The sequence below is a fragment of the Melanotaenia boesemani genome, chromosome 22, assembly GCF_017639745.1.
Source record: "Melanotaenia boesemani isolate fMelBoe1 chromosome 22, fMelBoe1.pri, whole genome shotgun sequence".
In the NCBI taxonomy this organism is placed as follows: Eukaryota; Metazoa; Chordata; class Actinopteri; order Atheriniformes; family Melanotaeniidae; genus Melanotaenia; species Melanotaenia boesemani.
Window position 1 is genome coordinate 13,193,020 of NC_055703.1, and position 24,223 is coordinate 13,217,242.

At 38.0% G+C, this 24,223-nt stretch overlaps 1 protein-coding gene across 1 annotated transcript; it reads left to right on the plus strand.

Moving 5' to 3' along the window:
• The first annotated feature begins 1,200 nt into the window (after positions 1-1,200).
• On the plus strand, positions 1,201-22,155 carry ppp1r14c (protein phosphatase 1, regulatory (inhibitor) subunit 14C). The gene is made up of 4 exons (XM_041976395.1): positions 1,201-1,546; positions 15,575-15,658; positions 17,472-17,504; positions 19,600-22,155. The coding sequence occupies exons 1-4, from the start codon at positions 1,313-1,315 to the stop codon at positions 19,672-19,674; spliced, it is 426 nt and encodes a 141-aa protein (XP_041832329.1). The 5' UTR covers positions 1,201-1,312; the 3' UTR covers positions 19,675-22,155.
• The last annotated feature ends 2,068 nt before the right edge of the window (positions 22,156-24,223 follow it).

Sequence of the window (24,223 nt, forward strand, 5' to 3'; positions counted from 1 at the left end):
ATTCAGGAAAATGATAATGATCATGAGTATCTCATTGAGTTGCAATTGTACAAATCAATTATTCTCCCTCAAGACAGAAAAAAGCCTAAGTTAGCTGGCTGTGAATAAATTGCTGAATTACTCTCCTTTTAGAAATAGTACAAATGCCATTGCTATGTGAAGTTTCTGTTGCAACAATACAGAACTGTAGTTGAACCATCTCTTAACACAGGATTTAAGATTTGTTCAGTGCCACAGGCCACTGTTTGGATATTATGAAAACGGTTTTGGAGAGCTCCTGGCAAATATAACCTCAGTAAGTCGCAAGTTCACAGCCATCTCACTAATACAACAACTTAAAAGCAATGCACTTGAAACATTTTCCATCAAATATTCCCTGTGGTGAAGACCTGGCAGCACAGAAAGATGCAATTATCTTTGTTAAGCTTATTATGAAAATATTTTTTTATTATAACTGAACTAACACTACTTTTCTTTAAAGGTAGAAACTCTAAGCCGATGTGACCCACATAGAAACAGATTTTCAAATAGTGGATGTTTGGGCATTCAAAACAATATCAGTTGTAGAGGAGGGTTAGGTTGAGGGTTATCAGAGTATTGTGCATTTCATAGTATCACCAGCAGGTGGCGCAAAATATTTTTTTTTTCAAGAAAGGTAATATTTGAACTCACCCATTAGCTTTGTATGTAAATAAGTCTATAACATGAATTATTGTCTATGCTATGCTTTTTTTAAAATCATATTTATATTACATTACAATGGCACAAAACGCTAATTAATGTGGTTTTAAAAATGCAGCACAAAAAAAACAAAAAAAAAAAACACAAGCGGCAGTGGAAAAGTCCATCTGCTCTAAAATACCTGTATCTTGGTCTCCAGTGCGCGCTGGTGCACAGATGAGCACCATTGAGGGAATTTGGCCGACACACTGCAAAAAATGTCCTAATTGGTTTTGTTCCTATTCATCACTGGCTAACATCTCCAGCTTTCAAAACAAGTATTGGCACCTGGTTTTGCTCATTTCAGTCATCAAAATCTTTGGAGAGGTCCCTACACGGTTTGCATTTATAATTTGATTATTCCTTTTATTAAAGGGGAAGATTTGTTTTCATTCCATCTCGAGATGAGTGCTTCACTTCTTGCAGCGTTTGCTCCGCCTTCTCGGCTGTCTCCGGCGCTGCGCTTTAAATAGCAACTGTTTAAAAGCTCCTCACATTCTCCTGTCTGCCGTGCAGAACGCAGTCCCACACAGCACCGCAGTTCCCCCCATTCATTCACACATTTTTTAATAACAAGCCTTCTCATCCCGCCATGTCGGCCGCCAGCACCGAGACCAGTGCCCCTCTGCCCACCGCGGGCAGCCGCGTCTTCTTCCAAGCTGCTCCCGGAGTGGGCTGCGTGGGGTCCGGCCCCATCACCGGGGACGACCCGGTCCAGAAGAAACAGGGCAAAGTGACGGTCAAGTACGACAGGAAAGAGCTGCGGAAAAGACTCGTCCTGGAGGAGTGGATCATTGAGCAGCTCAGCGAATTGTATGACTGTGAGGTGAGTAGAGGAGAAGGCACCCAATAGTGGTTAGTGGTGCGCCCTTGGCACCGATGCCTTCAAAAGCACATGGAAACAGGGGGGCAATCAGCTACAGCTATGGAATCACTGCCGGTTAATATATGCTTTATCATTTTTTTCCAAACCCTTTTGGAAAAACATAATAATAAAACACATAAATATTCACAGTGGACTATAACATCATACACTGAAGAGCCTGCATCTATACCCTTGATTGTTGGTGTTTCTTTGTCCTCTGAAATCTATCATTAATCGGGGGTCTGAGTGATAAGATGTGGTCTAATAATCTCGCTCTTTTCAGTATTTATTTTGATACAATGTATTATTTTCAATATCTTTTGTGATTGATGGATGACTGGTTTTCCGGACCACGAGGGGAGAAGAGATTTGCGAGAGAACCCGCACAGTTGCTCTTTTTACGCACCAGTCACCTTGTTTTTTTTTCCGGACTTGCAACCATTAGAATAATTTGCTCTTTCCTAATTGCTTAGATTTAAAAACTACACTTTTTGCAGTGAGTTTTATTATTATTATTATTATTATTATTATTATTATTATTATTATTATTAATACTACCTTTCACTATAGGAGCATTTTAATCAACATCCTCGAGAGAGCCAGTTCCTCGTTCCGCGTAGAGACCCCGCGTGCGCGGCCATCAATTCTTGTGACATTTCTGTGGCTAAATATCTGACCTTTCACACCGTTTCCACTTTTCTGAGGTGCATCTGTCGCCATGCGTTATTGGTTGCCCGAATATTGTGCGCTCGCACGTCCACACGTCGCATTCTTTAACATTTAAAGAGGGTAAGGGGGAGAGGGGAAGGTGGGGGGCGCTTGTGTTTGCAGAGAGAGAGAGAGATGGGGGTCCAGAAAGAGAGCAATTCCGTGGTTTATGTAAGTGTGTGTGCGCCTACTGCCACATACAGTATGCTTTCCATGCAGAGCCAAAGAGGGGGAGGGGCTGGAGACGAGGAAAGAAGGGCAGTGGGTTAAAGGATGTGCTGATGCTGTGACTCTGCTCACCAGCCAATCACCTCCTCCCAGATCTCTCTCCTTGCAGCACTAACGCATTTATGCACATACACAGCATGTCTGTCACCTCAGACAGTGAGCGAAAAGTGTATTTATACCACAACACATACATTAATCAGAGCACCTTGAAGGGATGTGCTTTATATAAAAATTAAGAAGAAAATGTGTATGGACTTACAGCTGTTGGTGTGCATAGGGTTAATTATTCATGCTATCTGTGGATCTATGCTATTCATGCATCTCTGAATGCTCAACTGCATGGAGTGTGTGTCTTTGTGAAGCAGGGAAACTCCTGAATAAATCATAGTAGGACTTTAACATCAAAGTGCTTATATCAGTATTTGCCCCCTGCAGACGGAGGATTGCAGTGTAAATATTTCTTCTCTAATCTGGGGTCAAACAGACTTAGCATCTTTGTGCAAAGCCTTTATGATTTCCTGTAGCTCCAAGCAACTATCTTACCTCTGCCTCTGCTAAAAATGTACCAAAAATCTTTGGAGACATCTAACACATGCTGATGCTTCTTCATCTCTGTCATCTTGCATGCACTCTTCCCCTCCTCCCTTCTTTATGGTCCTGCTGGGAATCTCACTCAAGCTGAAAAGAACTGTAGCCTGTCTGAGGGTGGACTGAAGCTGGCTAAGCCCTTGGTTATGTGTCAGTCTTTCGTCAGCAGGTGCATTTGATGCTTCCCCATGCAGACTGACTAAACCATTTGATGTTTTGATGAGGGCTGGAGTGCACCGGCCTAGCACTGTTCTCTGGACAGTTCATGCAAAATTTCCTTTTACTCTTTCAGCAAGGTTGCACAGGGAGGTTCTGTAAGTTTGTCTTTGATTTGCTTCATGCAAATGGTTTTTTACATGAAAAAATAAGAAAGAAACAGGTCACAAGATGCAACATTACTGGGGCACAAAATACTTTTTTTCTGCTGCTGCGTGAAGTCCTTTTTGCTTGACTACCGCCATCGAATGACACCTCCTCATATTATGTTTTTCACATAGCAAGTAGTATCCCATGATCCCCTGGCCAGTCTCATAACATGCTGGGATAAGAACAGTGTTACTGACATACAGCTGGCTGGTTTCCAGGGAAAATAAGTAATGACACCATCATATGATTATTTTGACACATTGTCATTTTAGTGCATTGCTAAAGCTTTTTTTTTTCCAACTCCTGATCTGTGTACTCAGTAGCTAGATGATGACAGTGTTTAAGCAGGTGTTCTTTATTGCTTTTCTGATGATGTTTGTTCACATGACTGTAATCAGGAAGTCACTCCCCCTCCATGCCTGTAAATACCTCCATGCTGAAACTCAAGATGGACACATGGGTGTGTGTGTGTCAAGGAGAAGGAGAGGCTGCTGATTTGACCATGCTGGTCTGGCTTAAAGGTCAGTCTCTGTATCTGTTTCATTAGAAAACCTGATACTACGGTAGAGAGCATCACAGAGTGTTGGTGAAGGAACTGGTTTTGTGTTGGTGCAAAGAAAAAAAAAAAAAGAAATGTGATGGAGTGGAGAAAGCATTAACTCAGATATAACTGGATTTTGCTTCCATATAAAAAGAAGGTGGAACATTTTGTTTACAACTGGGACATATTCACAGCAAAGAGATAAAGGTAATGGCATCCAAATGATTTACTGCAGTGGAAGAAGGGGACTGGTTTGGTCATATCCAAAGATAACAAATCCACCCACTAGTTCCTGAAGTAATAAACATATCCATTATGTTAAATCCATAAAAAATACAGTGTGGAGGCTTATGGGAAGCCACATCCTGAATAAAAAAAACCTTTAGCAAGATAGAATGTGTTAATGAGTTTTATGGCTACTGGAAGGAAAATTCTGTTATCTTGTGACAAAATATTGACCATGAAAAAAGAAGTGAATGTAACTGACACCCATTGATGTGTGCTGTTTAGTCTTGAAGCCAGTCTGCCTGCCATTTAAACCTATCCATCCTTATTTTTTAAGTGCTAGAAGTGGTCATATTTGGACAAGAAGGTGGAGTTGACACACAACACCTACATTTGTCTTTAAAGAAATTTCTAATTGTATTCAGATAAATGAATTTTGAAACTTACACTTGAATCACACTCGGGGGTTCAGGCTGTAAGAGTTTATCTTAATGTTTGGAAGAAAATAAATATATCAAGACTTTTTTTTGGCACTGATGTTCAGGGTAGATTATCTGGTAACGTGAGAGATTTAGAGATCCATCCCTGAAGTTTTTCTGCTACTATACAACTCTACAGACTCTACCTGGTAATATCAAATATGTTTTATTTTGGGGTTAAAATCTGGATGCTTGTCCGGAAGCAGGTGATACAAGGAGTTGCTGAACATCTAGCATAGCATCCTGGCCCTAAAAGGATTAATGAATGTCCTTAGGAAACTACTTTGCATCATGCTTGAGCAGCAGTAACTCAGACCAAAACCAACACAACCAAATCCAAAAGTGAAGCCAAAATGACCTAAATACGAGCTAATAATATTGCACGTTTAAATGAGGGTGTCTGCTTTTCATTATTTTATTAAAATAGCTTTGTTTGACAGACACTTACATCTGACTTCAGCCTCTCTCTCTCTCTCTCTCTTTGGGTGATATGATAACAGAAGGTGAGCTCTGTCAGAGATAGATTCCCCTCTGCTCTTTTAAAGTTGACTTCATTTTGCTGTTCAAAGGACAGAGACAAGTGTGGAGCCTAGGCAGAGGGCAGCAAAGAGCACTGAATAAAGAAAAGACATAGAAAAAGAGAAAGACAGAAAGTCAAGGCCTAAGTGCCTGCAGTAAATGTAAACTGTATATTATGTTGTTGAAGACTCATGCTGTCTGTGTTTTGATACCGGTATTAGGTGAACAGTAGTCTGTGTCAATCTGGGAGTTCATTGTTAATGAAAACCCACTAATTCGATCCCTCACTGCTCTAAGAGACTAGGGTAGACTGTATTGAAGTACAGATTAATGCTGAGGTCAGTTCTAGGTGATTAAAAAGCAGAATGTGTCAACACATTGATGAGTCTGTCTGTCTAAAAGCAATCAGTGAAGTCTTTCCACTCCATATGGTAAATCTGTTGTGGACTTGCATCCTCTATAGTCATGTATATTGTGTTGGGGTTGCTCAACACAGAAAAAGGGGAGGAAAACTCTTATAATGCCCTGGTTTTATTGTGATTCAGCGTCAATAAAGCCCCACTTAATGAAGCATATTGGTTTTTATATACACAGACGGTATACCTCTGCCCTCGGGTCCTCGCTGTCCTCGCTTGTAAGAGACCACACAGTTTTTTTTGGGTTGATGATACTGTACTGCTCTCTGGTAGACATGGGGCATTGAGCAGTCTGGGGGCTACTTTTCATGAACCGATGAGCATTAGAACAAGCTTACAGGTCAGTGTACATATTCAAGCCAAATGGAGCAAAGGGAACCGGGACATGAAGCTTCTTCTTGTGGACGATGCAAATACCTCTGTCTGCTGCTCTCTGTCTCTCTGGATAATCATCACAATAAGATTGGTTGGTTAATTTCCATACTGTTTTGTGTGGGAGGGCCTCTAGGCAGAATTTGTGAGTGTTTGTGCAAAGCCCACAAAGGATTTTGGGTTCTGTTGCTGAAATTTATTTCCCCCCCAAGCGTCAACAGTGACTTCAATGTGGAAAAAACTAACATCTCCATCTCTCTCCGTCTCCATCATTAACCCCCTCCCCCCTTTATGCTTCTCCTGTGACATTGTCGATAACATTTACCCTTTGCTTGCCTTTCATGTGTTTCATGCTGGGAAAGAATAACTGTGAGCCTCATATAGGAGCAGAAGAGTGCAATTCAAGCCAAGTCATTAGGGAACGTTCAATAGCATGAAGGGGAAACAGACACACTGAAACCTAAAGACCAGAGTATTATTTTACCATCAAAGTTACTGGATATACAGTACTGCATGTATATGTATATGGAGCAGAACAAGTGGAAGTCAGCACTGTTGTTCAGAGATCCAAGTGATTCGAACAGAGTAGATCTGTTGTTTTCTCAGAATGACTGTCATTAATTCAATTATTACAGCCAGACTGACAGATTCACCCACTGGGAGATTAGGCCAGTCATTTTGTTTTAACGAGTAACCCAGATGTGTTTATGGATCCAACAGGAAGGTCATTGTTGTGTTTATCTGTGCTCAGAAAGGTAGACATTTATTCAGCTGCCACTTAAATTGCGCAGACAAAAATAGATACTTGCCTACTCTGTGTGACCGAGCACGTGACGACACATTTCACATAGCACCTGCAGACACATGCATCTGCTGCCAAACAAATCAGAGGTGTTGACAAGAAGACCTCTCAGCTAGCGCATGTCCACCAGCTGCTGAGACAGTTCTAAGCACACTGTCAGCACAGAGAGTGTCAATTTCAAGAGCAAAACTGAGGACAATTCAACCTTTGCTCTTGGTAAATTTTCCATCCTGCTCTCATTGTCTACACTCATCATCCCCATCCTCTCTCTTGTCTGACTCACTGGGACACTCATCTATCTGTTGTTTTGTTTGTTTTGTTTTTATCCTCATCCGCCCTTTCTTCTCAGATTCTTCCTTCAACATTAATACTTGTAACCCCATAGCTTTCACACAACACATAAACCATTTAAGCAAATGACCTTTAACACTTATGATCTGTAAGTTTACAAATAAGTTCATTTACAGACTTGCCAAGAATTATGCCCCCCATTGCAAAGTACAGATTATATTATCATCAACACCCAGAACCCCCCCCCCCCAAAAAAAAAAATAAAAAAAAAAGTCTAAATTAAATCAAAATGTGCTGAAAAAGTAATTTAAAATGAAAATGAATGTTTGGAAAACAAAAACAATGAACAGCACATGAAAGGTTGAAGATGCAGTCCACTCTTAGTATTTTGATTTTCCAGTAATGACAGGACTTTTTTTTTTATGAAGTTGAAAACCATTTCAAGGCTGGCCCAGCTGCAAAGTGTGCAACCAGGGTTCCTGAAAATGAAAGCTAATAAGCGTGTGAATAAAAGAAATGCTGGTTTTTAATGCTCACACACAGACTTTCTTGTCTTCATATGACATCTCCTCCCATCCCAAGAAGATCCAGTTAATCACTGGTTTCATTGTCAGCAGTCTGAAACAGTTTATAAACTGCCGTGCACTAACACTGACTCACTCTCTCTGGTTGGAGCTACAACGCGATGCAAAACACTGTCATCATTCACAGAGAGGAAGCCCAAGAGAGGAGATGGTGGAATGGCGAAGAGGTTGTTTTGACTCTCAAAGTCAGTGGGGTGTGTTCATGGATGGGTGTGTTGTCAGCCTTTGTATGTGGAAAATGGCACATGCTTGAAGTGATGAATCAATGAAGAAGCTCTTTCATTTGTCAACGATGAAAGAAAATATCTTGGTATTTATATTTAAAGTCATTATAAGAAGCATGTTTTTTAATTTACATAAATCCATTAACAACCTGACTAGCCAGATATCATGTTTGCTGCTTCAGACCCTGGCGTATTGATGTTTTCAAGCCCAGTTTCCCTGGAAGCGTTTGCTTTACTCTGAAGGGCAAAGGTCCGAATGGGTCCCAGCTGTCGATAAATTTAGCCTCAGGGAGGAACTGTCTGTCTGGTAAATACAGTAAATAAACCCTGCATTCCTAAATCAGAAAACTGTGAACAAAGACAGAAAACAGATGCTGGCATTTTCATGGTTGACAATCCACGATAATGGCTTTAAATTAAGATTTCAAGCAAAGAGGGATGAAGTGATTGGAGGTATTCCAGTTTAGTATAGCAGCAGTTAAACAATTAAAGTGCTGGCAGCAGCTGCTGTAGCATGAACTGTTGAGGCTGCCTAATGCCAGCAGTTTATGAAGTGCTTTAAGAGGGACTTGCTAAAACATAAAGGAATTTAAAGGCTTTTTGATCGCCTGACTGTAGATTTGAAATATCAATCAAACTTCCTCTAAGGACAGTAAGAATATTGAGTTTAGTAAAGAAAGCTTTGTGGTATCTATTTAATAAGAGAGGAGTTTGGAAGCTAAATTTCTTCCAAGGCTAGGCTAAGCTAACCTGAAAGCTAGTTTGTCACTGTACCTAAACATAAAGCAACGTCTTGGCAGATCGGTTCATGTGATGATTATCTATGCCATTAGTGACTGGAAGTGTCTTTATATCACCATTTAGTACTGGTTCAGCTCAACTGGAGCTTAGACTGAGACAGTACCAAAAAAAAAGAAAAATCAGTTGATTATGATTCAATGATAATGATTAGTCACACTACTAATCTAATGCTCCAAAACCCTTTTGGAAGTTTGGGAAAACTCATTTGTTTATAACAGGCAATTTTTTTTAACCTGGGAAATGTCTGTAGTCAACATCTAAAACCTGTCTTTAGATAACTGGTCCAAATTGCTATGGACTGGCCACTAAAAGACCATGGCTGCACCATGCCAGTGTAGATCGTTCCATGATTGTAATCTTCAAGTCAGGTGCTTTGACAATTATTAGCTAAGCTGGAAAGTTTTAATTTATTGGCAGACTGACAGATGCATGGCAGCCTCCATTAAACGCCCACTTGAAAGAAAGTAAGAGCAAGACAAGGATATGGTTGAAGGAAATGACATCAAGATCTCTACAACATGATTGTGATGAAGTAACTATCACAATGAGGTCAGAATAATAAAGATGTTATGCATGCTTAATTTTGGAGGCTCATTGTGATGCTAATCATTGTTATTTTTAACCAGAACTTCCCTTTGAGGATTAATTCCACCCTCCAACTCTCTTTTCCACCAGTTTCCTCTTTGATACACAGTGTCCTCTAGAGTACAGCTGAATCAGCGTGGGAAAGAGCTTTTGCTGCAGCAGATAACTTTACCCAGTAAAGTCACATCATCCATTCTGTATGGTTTCAGCAAATTGCATTGCTGGAGGGTAAAAGAGAGGTGCTGGAAGGTGGGGGAGAGAGGAGAAACAGTCCTAGAGCTTGCTGTAATTTCAAGTATTTCTTGCATTTCTCATGCTAAGACATGCAAACCTTACCAGAAACCACAGCAAGGTCTGTTATCAAATCTCTATTTAGTTGTCTTTGTCATCAACTGCACATTAATTTGTCTTCTTGTTCTTTTGATCCACCAGGGTCATTTCAAAGTTTCATCCTTACACTATTGTGTATTCTTTGCCATGCTGTAGTTTCACATCCTCTATCTCCAATTAACTTGCTCTCACAAGAATAATCATACCACCTTCAGCTTCCCATCACTTTGATGTGACACAAAGTGGCAGCATAGAGAGAGGGTGAAGCTGAGCTGTAAGGTTTTTGCACGATCCTCCTCCTTCTTTGCTTCTGCATCATCTTCACAATGACCCACTTATCTGAGACTCCTATCTCGCTGCATCTTACTCTTCTGAATTCTAAATACTGCTTTCTTCATTTTTTCACTGACTCGCATCTGCCTTCTTCTTTTACTGTCATCTCTGAATGCTTTCTAATGTAACATACAGCCACTGTGAGAATGCTGGGTCTTGGCTGGCATCACAGTTGGATTACAACTCATCTGCTAATGAATCTAAATGCCTTTCATCCACAAATTAGTATAGAACTACATATTGATCGATTTTGATTTAGGTGGTTGGATTCCAGGATCTCCAACAGCTAGTAAAACCCTATGATAATTACCCTTGAATAAGATCATAGATCTTTAACTATAGAAGTTGCCCCAGGTTTGGAGATTCTCGTTCCTCTCTCTGGATTGGAGGGAAAAGCTGACAGACCATTATCAAGTCTTGGCTGGTCAATTGGGTTAGCTATGTTCTTTTAGGTTTAGGTCAGGATAAAAGCAGCTAACTCAGTTCTTCATATAGGTTGTACTTCCAAAAGATTTCACTTTAGCAAGGCACATTTTACAGACTGAATGCCTTTTAATCTTTTGCATGTTTTTCCGTAAGTTCATCAAATCCAAATAGTGTGCAAGCGTCCATGTAAACTCTGTCTTCTTTGAAGTTGAAAGACAGCTAAACTAGTATAACATAAAAGGGCACCCATATTGACGATTATGTCTGTTACTTGGAATTTTGGTAGACCTAATTAACATTCAACGGTTTTGTATGAAGAAAATGTTTTAAAATGAGGTTAACTTGGAGATATGCTCATATGAATATTCATTACAGTTACATAATACATTTCCTTAATGACAGCTGGCCCCCTATGATTCTATTTTCCTTTTTTTTATTTATTAATTTTTTTTGCATATTGCTGCTTTGATTAAATAAAAATTGCATGCTCTGTCCTAACTTACAGGAAGTGAAATAATAAAGAATAACACTAAATTAATTCCACCCCAGTTTTTGCTTGAAAGCTTCAGCTGTGATCATGTAAAACAGGTAGTTCTAGTTCTTATAAAAGGGCTGTAAATGGGAATGACTGTGAATCATTTGGCCAAGTGACATGATTCTCTGACTCTTTGTTCATGGATAAGATTTGAATAGCATCGGAATATCTCAATAGAGTGTGTGTTGAGTCACAGGGTCAGGCTGCTTACATTAGCTTTGATTCACCTCATCACAGATGAACCAGACTGAAAATGCTTCTGGCTGCTGAGCTTTCGATGAAAACAAGTCTGACACACATGCACTTACTGCTGCTGCCTGTCTCCACACACAGTGAACACAGAGGCTGGCAGTCCAGCTCTCTGTTTTCCCTCTCAGCTTCTCATTTTCTGGCTGGCTTTTACACACAATCTCCACAAAGTTGCCTTCTATACTACAAACAGTGCTTCTTTTTATCTCATCTCCTTACAATATTGTCTTAACATAAGACGCACACTAACTCTTTAATCATTATATTTCCTTTCTGCATATGCAAAAACAAAATTCGTTCTCATCGGCAACAAATGCTGCAACTCTCTGCAAAGAGATTATTCTTATAACTTCTCCCTTTTTATGTAACATTATTGTGTGTCTGTGTGTCCTTTTGTCAACTTCCACTGTGGGTGACATGGAAAATTATTTTCCTGGGAGTATTAAATGTGACCTCTACTATTTTAAGCTTTCCTTCTCTCAAATGAGAACAACATCTTTAGTGTTTGTCAGTGTGTGAGTTTATATCTCTCCATTTTTGTCATTTCATACAGTGTATAACAGACTTAAATACTTGTAAACGGAGAAACGAAACACGAGTGTCTCTCTGTAGAAGATTGATGGTTACAAAAACTGGTGTGTATGTGTGTCAGCACTGCTGGCGATTGCCTGCAGTCATGCTTCACACACAGGCTACATTTGTAGTCGTCACCAATCACAGTGATGGAGGGTGATGGACTGCCTGCTGACATGTGCAATGGTCAGGGACACATATACACACACACATGGCAGTCAAAGTGAGTGATAACCACGACAGGCGGACAGACAGACTGACAGATTTGTCCTTTGCCCTCAAATCCCTCAGGAAGTAACTCAGTAAGCTCAATTCCCTTGCCTGACAGGCCTCCACCTTCCCTCCGTTACTCATTCTAATTCACTATTCATATCTATTATTAGGTCAAACCTGCAGACTTCACAACGTGAGCGGGACAACTCTGTTTATACGTCTCATCTGCCGTTTTTAATATTCTTGACTGAGACCATGAGCTCACATCTCACATACAGTTACATGCAGCAGTTTGCATGCAGCTGCTGTCAGGTGTTAAACATATTACTTTGGGAGGAGCAGCCTTGATTGACAATGTTCTTGACATACTTGTTTGGACTTTTAATAGGTTTCATCAGACCTGAGGGCATGAAACTCACTCAAGAAGCTAAGTTAAGAACGTTATGTAACTATAAAAACTGTGACATTGAAAACCAGGTTCAAAGGCTTTCATATGTAGATTTTTGCACATTATTTATTATTATTAATCTAAGCTCGGCGCTATTATTAATCTAAGCGTTATTTTTCAAATATGAATAGAATTCCAAAATTTCTTTCTTGGAAATTTCTTGTGGCTTTTTGTCCCAAATTCCCTATTTAAGGTATAATTATTTTCTGTTCTGATGTAAACTCTAATGAAGCCTTATGAATCTGTTGACATTTTTTATTCTTTTTAAAAGATATTCTTTTAATGTAGTCTGAGATTTTCTCAGGCAAGTATGCTTAGGTGTCTCAGCTAATGGGTGTCAATCAAATAACTCAATCATGACCTGTGAGTCATCCAAGAATTTCAGCACAAGCATGTAAAGGCGGCATAGAGGTGTATTTTTTTCACTTCTTTGTGTGTTTTTCTCCCTTTGCTGTCTTTTAAAAGCCTTGCAGTGGAATATACCTGTCATCCAGCTTTGGTTTTGATTCCCAAACAACAACAACAACAAAAAATAAAAACTTAAAATTGGTTCCTCAATGAATATAATACCCTGCTAAAGAAAAGCCTATTTTCCCTGAGGGCAGCCAGTAGGCTTTTTTATGTTTTTCCAGGTAAATTTTCCTAAAGTCATATGAAATAAAAATTATAGACAACCAAAGCATGGATAGAGGGTCTTATTACGATTTACACACACACATTAAATACAAAAATGCTTTTAATACATGCAAACTGCTCAACTTTCTCATATGTGAAACTATAATACAGCTCTCTTTTTGTCTTAGTTTTCTTTTTATCCTATCCTCAGTTTAATATAGCTAATCCCTCTTCTGAAACTCAGCATTTGCATATAACCTCAACTCTTTGGCTCCTCTGAGCACACACTCATGTACCAACAGTTGACAGGCTTTGATATATTCTGCCACATTCCCTCATTTCACTGCCTTTCTTTTCTGTTTCCTAAATGGGGAGGGGGTGTTCAGATCGAGACCCTTGCATGAAGACAGAGAGAGATTTCAGAGAAGGAGGTCAAAGGGGACTCTTGTTTGTAGAAGGATGATATACTTAAAATGCAGGTTGTGTAAATATCTCTAAACAGCTCAGAACGATGAAGGTGAGATGGGATCGTGCATATGTGTGTGCACGAGTCATACAACATATATTTTCTTACATGTAAAATTATTCACTTTCAACTTTAAGTTTAATTATGATTTTGAGAAACATCGTTTGTACTAGTGAACCACCCACAGCCAAACACAGTTCTGTCTGGCAAGCATTGCACATGATGTACTGCATTAGTATTTCCCAAAGACCTTTAGTTATTTAAATGGTATAACTGTAAACCAGTTCCTGTCTGTGCACATCAACCCACCCACGCAAAACCAAACGCAGTGACTGAGCTTTAATGCTGAAAGCTAAAACTCGCCTGCTCTTGTGTCTGAATACCACTGTATGCTCCTGGCTGAATCATACACAAGTCCTCTGAGATGCTTCAACAATCTGACAAACATACATAATCAAGAACAAGCATTTTCTGTTACTTTAACAACAAGAATCAGAGATTATCCCAAAAATCTCTATGGCTTTTATTTTATTTTTGTGCTTGTTTTATGGTAAATGTAAATAACATTACAATCTTCAAGTGTGAGAAACTATAGCACTAAAGTCTTTAAAGGGCATTATGAATAAATTATGCAAACTTTAATAGATTTAATGCAACACTGATATTCCATCATAGTACATGGATAAAGGTGGAGGGCCCCTTAGAGGACTCCCAATCAAAAGACAGGTAAATGTTTAGAAAAATAACCTTTGATCCACTTTATGACCACTGAACTAAAGGTGCTGCAAGCAGGATATACAGAAATAAACCCAAATAATTTCTCAAAAGGTGCAAAAACTACACACAGTGATCTATGAAATAACCAAAGGAATCTATGAAGAGGATAAACTGAGCGACCTGCTGAGTATGATGGTTGGAAGTTGACATCAGGTTTGTATGAGGGCAGGAACCAAACTAAGACAGGAAATGAAGTAAACTATAGAGCAAACATTAAGGCCAAGCCTAGCCTAAAATAAAACTAGGTGACATCAGTCTGAGAAACCAAGAAAAAAACTAACTGCAAACCTAAACATAACCAAACACAGACCATGACGTATTTACAGTGAACTCGGCACAATCATGTGAGCTTCCATATATTCCATAAAACAAAAAATCTTATTAAATGGAGTTGACAGATGATAAAGGACTCTCTTGCTTCTATGTTTTTCCCTTCAAAATGTCCTGGTAACCATCAGGAGGACTAAACAATAAACCGAAAAGGAGACCTTTTGTTGTGTGAGCTTATTGCTGTGTACTTTGGCAGCTTTGCAATAAACACTGTGAACTGGGGCATGGTTGGAAAACCCACTGTGGTTTAAAATGAATGACAAGAACAATGAGCAAAAACACTTTTGACGGCTTAAAATTCGGGCGAGGTAGCTTTTGATTTTTGTGAGATTGTCAAAATGTCATAACTTCATGGAGCTTTGACATGGTTCACTGTTGGAGTCTGACAGTACTCATAAAACACGATAGAAGGTGGTTTAGAGATTATTTTTCTGGAGATAAATTACATCCACAGTGTTAATGTTGTAGGTTAATGTTGGGAAATTAAAGTCAGATGAAAACATTAATTACAAGTCTCTGGTGCTGAGTCTGTTTAATGAGAGAGACTGCTTGCTACTTGCTTCCCAGAGGGGAAAATTTTGAAGATACGTCATGTGGTGGCTGGTAGGGGAAGATTGATCCTCCCTGCACGTTTCCTCTGCAGAAGCCATGTGGGGAAATAAAATGCAGCATTAAAACACAGGACTTTTGAAGTGGTGTTGAGTTGAACACAGCCTCTAACCACTGAGCCTTAAATGACCCAACCCTAGCACAATGACATTTCCATGTGAAGTCTGTTCCCCAGAGGCTAATAAAACCACTGTATTATCGGACTGTTTGGAGGACAGACAGAGAAAACATGTTGATAGCCCATTTCCAACACAAATATTCTTGTTCAGTTTTAGATTTTTCAGTTTTTTTCCATCTTGTTTGCCCTTGCTCTCATTTTCAGCTTCTGTCTAACAAAGAGTTTCTTTGTGTCCCAGGAGGAGGAGATGCCGGAGGTAGAGATAGACATTGATGACTTGTTGGAGGTCAACAGTGATGATGAGAGAGCCAGCAAACTGCAGGTATATTCCTGTGTGTGTGTCTGTATTTGTACAAGCGTTTAGCAGACTGGGATGGTGGTATAGTGAACCAGGAATGCTTGACTCTGCTGTGATTGGTCGATTGCTTTCAGGCACTCTTGGCTTTCATGCAACAGCTAAATGGTTCAGCTACCAACTAGACTAATTTGATTTTTTGAATAATTGTTTTTCCTAAAACTGCACTACTTTTTAATGAAAAACACTTTTGAATTGGAATTTCACAGCCAATTAAAGGATATAAATTGTTTTAACATATTATAGTTTCTCTCCAACCAGAAATCTGGTTTGTAAAAATTCATTAAATTGTCCTAGAACTCAATCCAAGAACATCCTGATTTTTTTTTATGTAAAAAACCCAAACTTTAACAAAATGACTGAAAGCAAGAGCATCAACTTTGCTGCTATTGAAAATATGTTGGATTCAACAAAATGAGATTTTCCTCTAACATATAAGAATAAGTATAAAAGTAATTACTTATAATACAAACTTGTACTATTTGAGTAGCAGCATTTCTGAGGCTCTTACTAACACAACCAATCACAGCAGGGAGTTCTCTGAGTGGTTCAGTCTATCACTAAATAAACTCATTATTCTCTATGTGGTGCATTGCTGGAGGCTATGTGAAATCAATACGCTTCCTACTGTTTCAGTTTAATCTATTATTCATGTTGGTGCATACATAAAAATGAAAAAGAAATTCATACCAATCCATTATTTTAAATTGTATTATTAGTTTATAATCAATCCAAGTGTGAATGGTGTGTTTGGTTCCTGTAAGAGCAACTAAAATGTAAAAGTAACTAGCCCTTACCCTATAAAACAGTCCTGACTTATATTATTGAAAAGACTGGTATTTTATCATTTTTTGATAGACACATGGTGATGCAGGATGGTGGCTGCTTGCTAGACTGCACCACCATTTTCATGGAGAAAGGGGCTCTACAACCTGAAATCATTGTAATCAAGATGTAAATTTTGTTGGTAACTTAGAGTTACCTCTTTACAGAGAAGCTACAGTTATTTGGAACAACATGTGAAAAAATTAAAATGTCTTTTAAATAGAAAAAAAGAGGATTTAAAACATGTGCTTTGTGCTGGCGTTGTGGCTCAGATTGTAGAGCTAAGACACTGCAGGGGTGTCCTTGGACATGGTAACAAACACCAACTTGCAGCCAAACAGCAGTCAAGCTGCTCTACCTTTACTGGTTTGTGAGTTGTGAGTGTGTGTAGTTACATTAGCTGCAGCTGGCAGCAAACACACCAAATGTCCTGGTTTGTGTACACTTTTATGTGACTGATCTGACTGCAAAACTTACCATTATCTACAGTCCTTTCTAGCCATATGAACTCAGTGATGCAGTAGATTTACAAAGCATCACTTTGCTCTGTCAAGCGCAAATTTGCATTTTTTCTTTATATTATTTTTCCATTAATTTTTTAAATATAATTATGTTGTGTTAGAAATGTTTTTTTTTTCTGTTTGCTTGTACTTAAAGAGCTGTACAGCATGTTTTGTAAAGCTTTCATCTTGTGGTTACACTTTTTGAATATGTTCAAAGACATATAGGTAGAAAGATGTAAATGCCTGGTATTTAAACACACTTAGACAGTTTTAACATTTTCTTTCATTTAGTTTAATACATGTTGTCTATAGCAATATTATAGAAGATATATATACTAGCTACCTACAAAACTAACCAGGAAATGTGGTTTTGGTGTTAGAAGATCACCAAAACATTGCAAATCCAGGAACTGTATGTCTAATCTCTGAACACCTGTCTCTTTTTTACCCAGGAATCATTAATAGACTGCTACAAACCAACAGAGGTGAGTTTATTTAGTGTGGTTATTATGTGCAAATACAATAAAATGTTATATGTCTATGATTTATTAGCTTATTAGTAGGAATTATTAATGCCCACATGCTCTGTATAATATGCACCAAACAAGCATATCTATAATTTTCTCATCTCACTGTCAAATATAGCTGAACATGAAAGAAAAATAGAGCTCACTGAAAAGAACAAAGGCAACACACAACACACACTTACAAGCTTTCAGACATCAAAATAACAATATGTACACGCACAAACATTTTACTTGTCATGTCACCTTACATTTAGTACATATTTGTGTATGTGTGTGTGTGTGTGTGTGTGTGTGTGTGCATACAGGTGTTAAATTTCTGGATTTGAATGAGGTAGGGTTAAGCTATTTTGGAGATTAAAAGTGTTACCAGCCAATCACATTACATCTACACATGGCAGTCTTGCCCTGTCTCAACTGCCCATCTGTCATCTTTATGTGACCACTGACAATCACTACAAGGTCACTGATATCCAAAGTTACAGCAGTACCCAGCCAGGACAGCTGCTCATCCATGTCACTCCATCACACCTACAGACTCACTCACACACACAAACACACATTGTGATTCCTTGTCTATGGAACTGCACACATGCCTTTTTGAACACAGTACTATAAAGACATTTAAGACACCAAAACACAAAGGTAGTGAAGAGATTAGGTGACTGTAAATGAAATGATAAAAGGTAAAGGGGAGAAATACTAGGAGAAAATGGCAAGAGATGAAAGGAATAAGGTAAAATGAGAAGTTATTAGGGTTTTAAGGGTAAGTTGAAAACAAACCTGCTGGGTGAGAGATGGATATAGCTAAGAGAGGAAGGAGAAGAAAGGGAGTGGAGATAAAAGTCTGTAATTTGGTCATAAGCCATGCCTGAAATAATGACACAGCTTACTTGTCCATATTTTTCCACCTCACCCACATCATTCCTTCCTAAGATGAGGAAGCTATTTGTCTTCCTCCCTTATTGACTCAGTTGCCTGTTGCTCCATAAAGTAAAAATATTCTTATGAATGTAGTTTGTAAATCGGTGTTCATTTTCTATGCCTTTACATTAATTGTTAGAAATGTTTTTCTTCATTAAGTACATACATAATAGTATAATTTTGTATAATCTTTGCTCAGTATCCAGGGATCCTATTTATTACTTGTGAAATGCACAGTTTAAGAAACTCAGTTACAAATAAAATGACAGTACATATAAAATAAAGTGTCAAAAATATCTCAATCATAAATAAAATTAACCTTAATTTCAAATCACTTCATATTATTTATTGTTTATTAATACTACCATATTAAACATACACTATAGAGGTATGGGGCAATAATTATAAAAATACATGTCACTTGCTATTAATATTACAAAAGAGTCCATATTATACATAGTCAGTTATTTGGATCATATAAACACATTTCTCTGTCATCATCAGCCAACAGTGATAAGAAGTGATAAGCGATAAAAGCTAAAAAAAAAAATTAAAATTGGATAACAGCTAGCCAAATGTTGCATTTTTACCAACATATCAGCCTAATTACTGTAAATACTTTGGCTTCAAATTAGGCAAATTTCCTCTGGACAAACTCATCAAAACTGTTTTCTTACAGTTTTGCTAATAGTAAGTTTGCTAAGTTAAACTTGTTGGCTGCTAGGTGAAGGATCTTCGCCACACTTACCACGTTTTAAAAATTTATTGTCCCTCGTCATGTACTAGCCGAGCTTTGAAGTAAGGAGATACCTGGTCTGCAATGCAAAATCAAATTGGACTGGACAAAGGTTATCATTTTAAATGATTATATCCTCCTTACTGGAAGCAAATAATAAACATGAAAAACAATGACAACTTCCTTGAACTTGATCCTCATGTTTGTGTGTTTTTATGTGTGTGCATGTTTATTTATATAATGGCAGAAGACATAAACTTTATGGGTACTTACTCTAAACATTAAGACCAAACTAGGTCAAAAATAGCTGCAAAAAATGGATTTTTGAGGGTAAAGTTAGGGTACATGCACATGAAACTGACTGTATGACCTTTTTTTTTTCTTTTCTTCCTGCAGGAATTTGTCCGCGAGTTGCTGGTCAGAATAAGGGGAATGAGAAAACTCAGTGCTCCAAGCAAGAAGGGCCTATAATGGCTTTAATATCAACCATCAATCAGCCATAAACTACAACATCTCAGCTCCACCTACTTTACTCACTCAACATGGACTGTCATCACACAGAATAATTTATCAAAACATTAGTACCTTGCAACCTGCAAACATTCATTATGAATCCATAAATTAGTACTAGTCATTCATCACACAATCACACAAAATAACAAGCTGTATCATAATATTTGACTGTTGAACGGTACGTAAGTTAAACAGAGCCAGTACATTTAAAATAGCCACAGGAAAATGTTAAGCCCTGGACTGCAACTGTGCTTTAATAAGAATATACCCACCTAATTCCACATTTCAGAGACATGCTCAAACGTTTAATGCCAACCCTGCAAGAAAAACAGCCATACAGACTAAAACACTGACAGATCTAAGAAGAGGTGGTGGGAAAAAAAGTAAGTTGGAATAGGTGTGAAATTAGCTGTAGCACTATATTAACACAGTGCTTCATTTTTTAAATTTTTTTTTTTATACTGAGGTGTACTGCTGTTACGTCATTTTAAAACAAATGTACTGTATGTTGCCATTTATTGTTCATGTTAATCAAATGTGGTACTGAAACAGTTTTTTCTTTTGTCAACCTCATTATTATTACCCAATCAATGGTTTCACTTCTGAGGGAGCTCTGCAGTTTTGTTTTGTGTTTATTGAACAGCATAGAGCATTAATACATCTGTTCTGTCCTTTATTGATGTGTAAACCCAGAAAATAGTGGGGGACATTTGTGCAATCTAGGCTAAATACTGTCAAGATTTTTTCTTGTAACCCACTGTTCTGGTATATTTGTCACCAAAGCGGCATGATGGGTGTTGCAGTTCTCTGGATGAGACTACAAAAACCTGTATGATTGGCAGCCTTTCACTGATCATGTTATGGTGTTCTCCATGCTCCCTCAACTGAGGACATATCAGCTGGCCATTTAGGTTTGAGCAAAAAGCTCCAAAATTGTGGTTTCTCAGCTTCATTTAGCTTTGCCAAGAGATCTTTAAATAGTGGTTGATGTTGCCTTTAAGAACATTAAGGAACAATTCACGTTTTTTTCTCAGCACAGAACCTTAGCTACTGATAGCCTAAGTGCAGTTGTGGTTGAGTCACAACTTGGGGGCAACTTAAACATTGACTACAACTTGTCAAGTCCTGTGACTGAAGGTGTGCCAAAACTGGGATTATTACAATCCAAACATCATACATCATGAGGAATAATTCTGATACAGCATTTTTAAAAGAGATTGTTTAAGTTTGTGTAATGATTTTGGGTGGGTGCAAAATTTTAAGATGTCTGAAGCTTTTCCAGGTTGCAGAAAAATATGATGAAACTACATAATCCTTGGTTTAAAAGAGTAGATTTAGTTATTTATTGTTATGAACCTTCTCTGCACCAACACACTGAAAAACCTGTAAGCTCTGGTACAATCTTACCTCTGTTATAGGGTTGGGCCCAGTTTAATTTCCGAGCAGTTACCTGTGAACCAACTGCAACAGGACAAACGTAAACCTGCAGTGTGATGCATCCCCTCAGCTGCCAAAGACAAAAGCAGGGCAATGTTTGATTGCAACATAACACTTGCAAAGCACCCATCTTGCATGTATGTTAACAAGAGTGAAGAAGAATAGTGAAGAATAGTAATAAAGAGTATATTATAACCTTATAATCCAAACAAAAAAAAAAAAAAAAAAAAAAAAAGTTTTTTTTTTTTTTTTATTCCTTTTATGACTCGGCTACGGTGTACGACTTTGTAGACCTTTTTCTTTTAAGACAACGTGAGTGTCACGTTGAAGAGAATCCAGGAAATTTTTAAAATGGTGCTGTTTTTGATGTTCTTCCCAGAGTTTTGGTTGAATAAAAAGGCGTTATCACTGTTGGCTGATGATGATAGAGAAATGTGTCTGTCTAAAGTGGCATCCTCCTTGTATGTCTTTTTCTCAGTATGATCAGGCCTGGTTAGGGGGGTCACCTCAATACATAAGCAATGGTTAACTTTTTAAAAAGATCAAAAGATCTTATGTGGTACCGCTCTAAAGTAGAAGGAAAAGTTAAAGATTACTGGAAAATGACATGTGATTGGGATTCATGTAAGGTACTACATGGAATTTCCTCTTCAGGGGCAAGAGGCAGATATTTTATAATTTTTGGAATTTCATGTGGTGAGTCTTTTGAAAGTGACTAGAAAGCTTTAGTTTGCATGATTTTTTAAAGTAGCATGTTGAGGGGAACACTTTCTTGGCCTACAGGTTTTTATTTCACAAACTAAAACCTTTTTCTTTTTTATACATTTATTATTATTGTTATTGCTATTATCATTATTATTAGGACTGAATTATTCAGTTTTTCAGCTGAAGTTTTGTTTCTGTACATCCACAATGAACATTCTAGTTTCTGAAATGTAATGTGGTGTGTGGTTTGTTTTTGCGGAAAATAAAAATGCAGAATGACTCTGTACTGTTCAAAGAGATGTCCCTACTTGTGTAATTTTTTCATGCACAATTTATTCCTGCATGTCTCATTTGTTATATCTTTTATGCCTTTTATTTATCTTTTTTAATTTTTATTATAGAGTTTATATAGGAAAATAAATACCACTATTATATATTGGTATCAATACCATAATACCATTTTGCCAAAAATCACGTGGACCAAAAAAGAAAGAAAAAAAGGTAAAACTTGGAAAACACTACATTTTTTCCATCTGTGGAGCATGGTGGTGGAAGTATCATGTTTTTGGTCTATATTGTAGTACTTGGATAAAATACAATAACATGTAAGAGCATTTGTACATAAACTGAATCTGAAGAGAAAGTGAGTTGTGGATAGCTAAAAAAAATGTAATAAATAAATGTAAATGTAAATAAATGAATAATATGTATCTTTGATAATTAAATTCTGAATGTGGACTTTTCCCCCCCTTATACATGACTAATCCAGGAAATTACAGTGATGCTATGACACATTGCTGACATATTTTTGTGCTGATTAGCACAAAAACAGCACATATTATGTCTATGGACACCCTTTTTACCAGCGAGACTGGGCTGATAAAGCTACCCAATTACTTTGTCATATAATCTAAGCAATACATGTGTAACATTCTAACTTTATTTAGTCCTATTTTTCTAAATCTTTATTCTAAGCTATGTTAGCCTCAAAACGTTTGCCTCCCTTCAACAGATAGCCTACATAATTAAATGGCATTTACTTAAAAAAAAAGTGTAAATGTCAAACGCTTCCACTAGGCAAGAGAGACTTTACAAATTTATGATAGTATGCATTTGTGTGGTTGAATATGTGCCATTATTGAGACAGAGTGGGAACTGTTGGGATTTGATGTTTTCACATGACTGTGTTTCAGGACTGGGAGCATATAAGCGCCTCATGGTTGGCAGCATGTCCCTTCTCAGAGTAGAATAGTGTGGCAGTAGTTTAGTAGGACATCCCTGTATGCTGTCTGATTCTGTAAAGAGCTCATCAGAGTAGATATTATTGCTCAATGTGCGCATGAGTAGTCTTTCTCTGAAGCATGTCTGGCCCCTTATGCACTAACCAACTGGTCTAATGTACCCTGTTGCTAGGTAGAAAAATGTTAATTTATCACTGAGATAAATTTAAGATTTTGTTGTTTAGAAAGCCACCACTAGAGACTAAAAGAATAATCAAAGTGAAACCTAGTTTGACATTATCCAGGATGTGTGAGAGAACTGACTTAGTGCAACTGGATGCTTAGCTTAGAGGATTTCACTGCAGGAAACAGAATTGCACATGCATGCTGCTGCATGCTACGAGAACCATAAGGCCAAGGTGGCAACAGTATGAGCCTGCATTGAAACCAGGCTGTGTGCCTTTAAATTCCATGACCCACTTTTCACAGCTGGGGCTGGCTGGCAGGAAGCGCTCGTGCACGCTGCCTTGAATAATTGGGACTGCAAGGTGAATGTGAGGAGAATAGCTAAAGACGGGAGCTTCCCCCCACCAGCCAGCTAGCTTTCTTCAGTTAGCTGCTAGTCTCACACTACAAGTTGTTTGTAGTATTGGTGTTTGAATGTATAAAAGCTGATGTAAAATTGGAAGGCAACTATTTGATGGAAGACAATAAAGTAAGGATGCATTAAAATGAAATTGTGAGAGTTAGAACGTGCCAGATTTTTTTCTCAAAGCTGTATTTTACAAGATTACAGCACAATAGGAAGCAGAAATACTGTACCTCCCAATACTGAAATGCCCAAAGGAGCATGTGGTAAATTTTATATATCTTCCCATCCCCCTCCTCATTTTGCCATTCTCTCCCTTGATCCTACAATTTCCTCTTCTACTCCCTCTCTTGTACTATTTTACTGTCTTCTCTCTTGTGGATAGAGTGATCCATCATGCAAAATACCTCACACAGAAGGAAGCAGAGAAAGGGCAGGTTATGAATATAGGAAGATGGATATCCTATGAACAGAACAGTACAGAGAGATGAAAGACAAGGTGACACCAGCAGCATCGCCACACAATTCTCTACAGCTGGGAAATACATCCCATCTC

What these genes read in the sequence shown, in the direction of transcription:
- ppp1r14c (XM_041976395.1), top strand. Translation starts at nt 1,313, where the DNA reads ATGTCGGCCGCCAGCACCGAGACCAGTGCCCCTCTGCCCACCGCGGGC. An exon ending in GCGAATTGTATGACTGTGAG is followed by an intron (nt 1,547 to 15,574) that starts GTGAGTAGAGGA and finishes TTTGTGTCCCAG; the next exon opens with GAGGAGGAGATGCCGGAGGT. An exon ending in AGAGAGCCAGCAAACTGCAG is followed by an intron (nt 15,659 to 17,471) that starts GTATATTCCTGT and finishes TTTTTTACCCAG; the next exon opens with GAATCATTAATAGACTGCTA.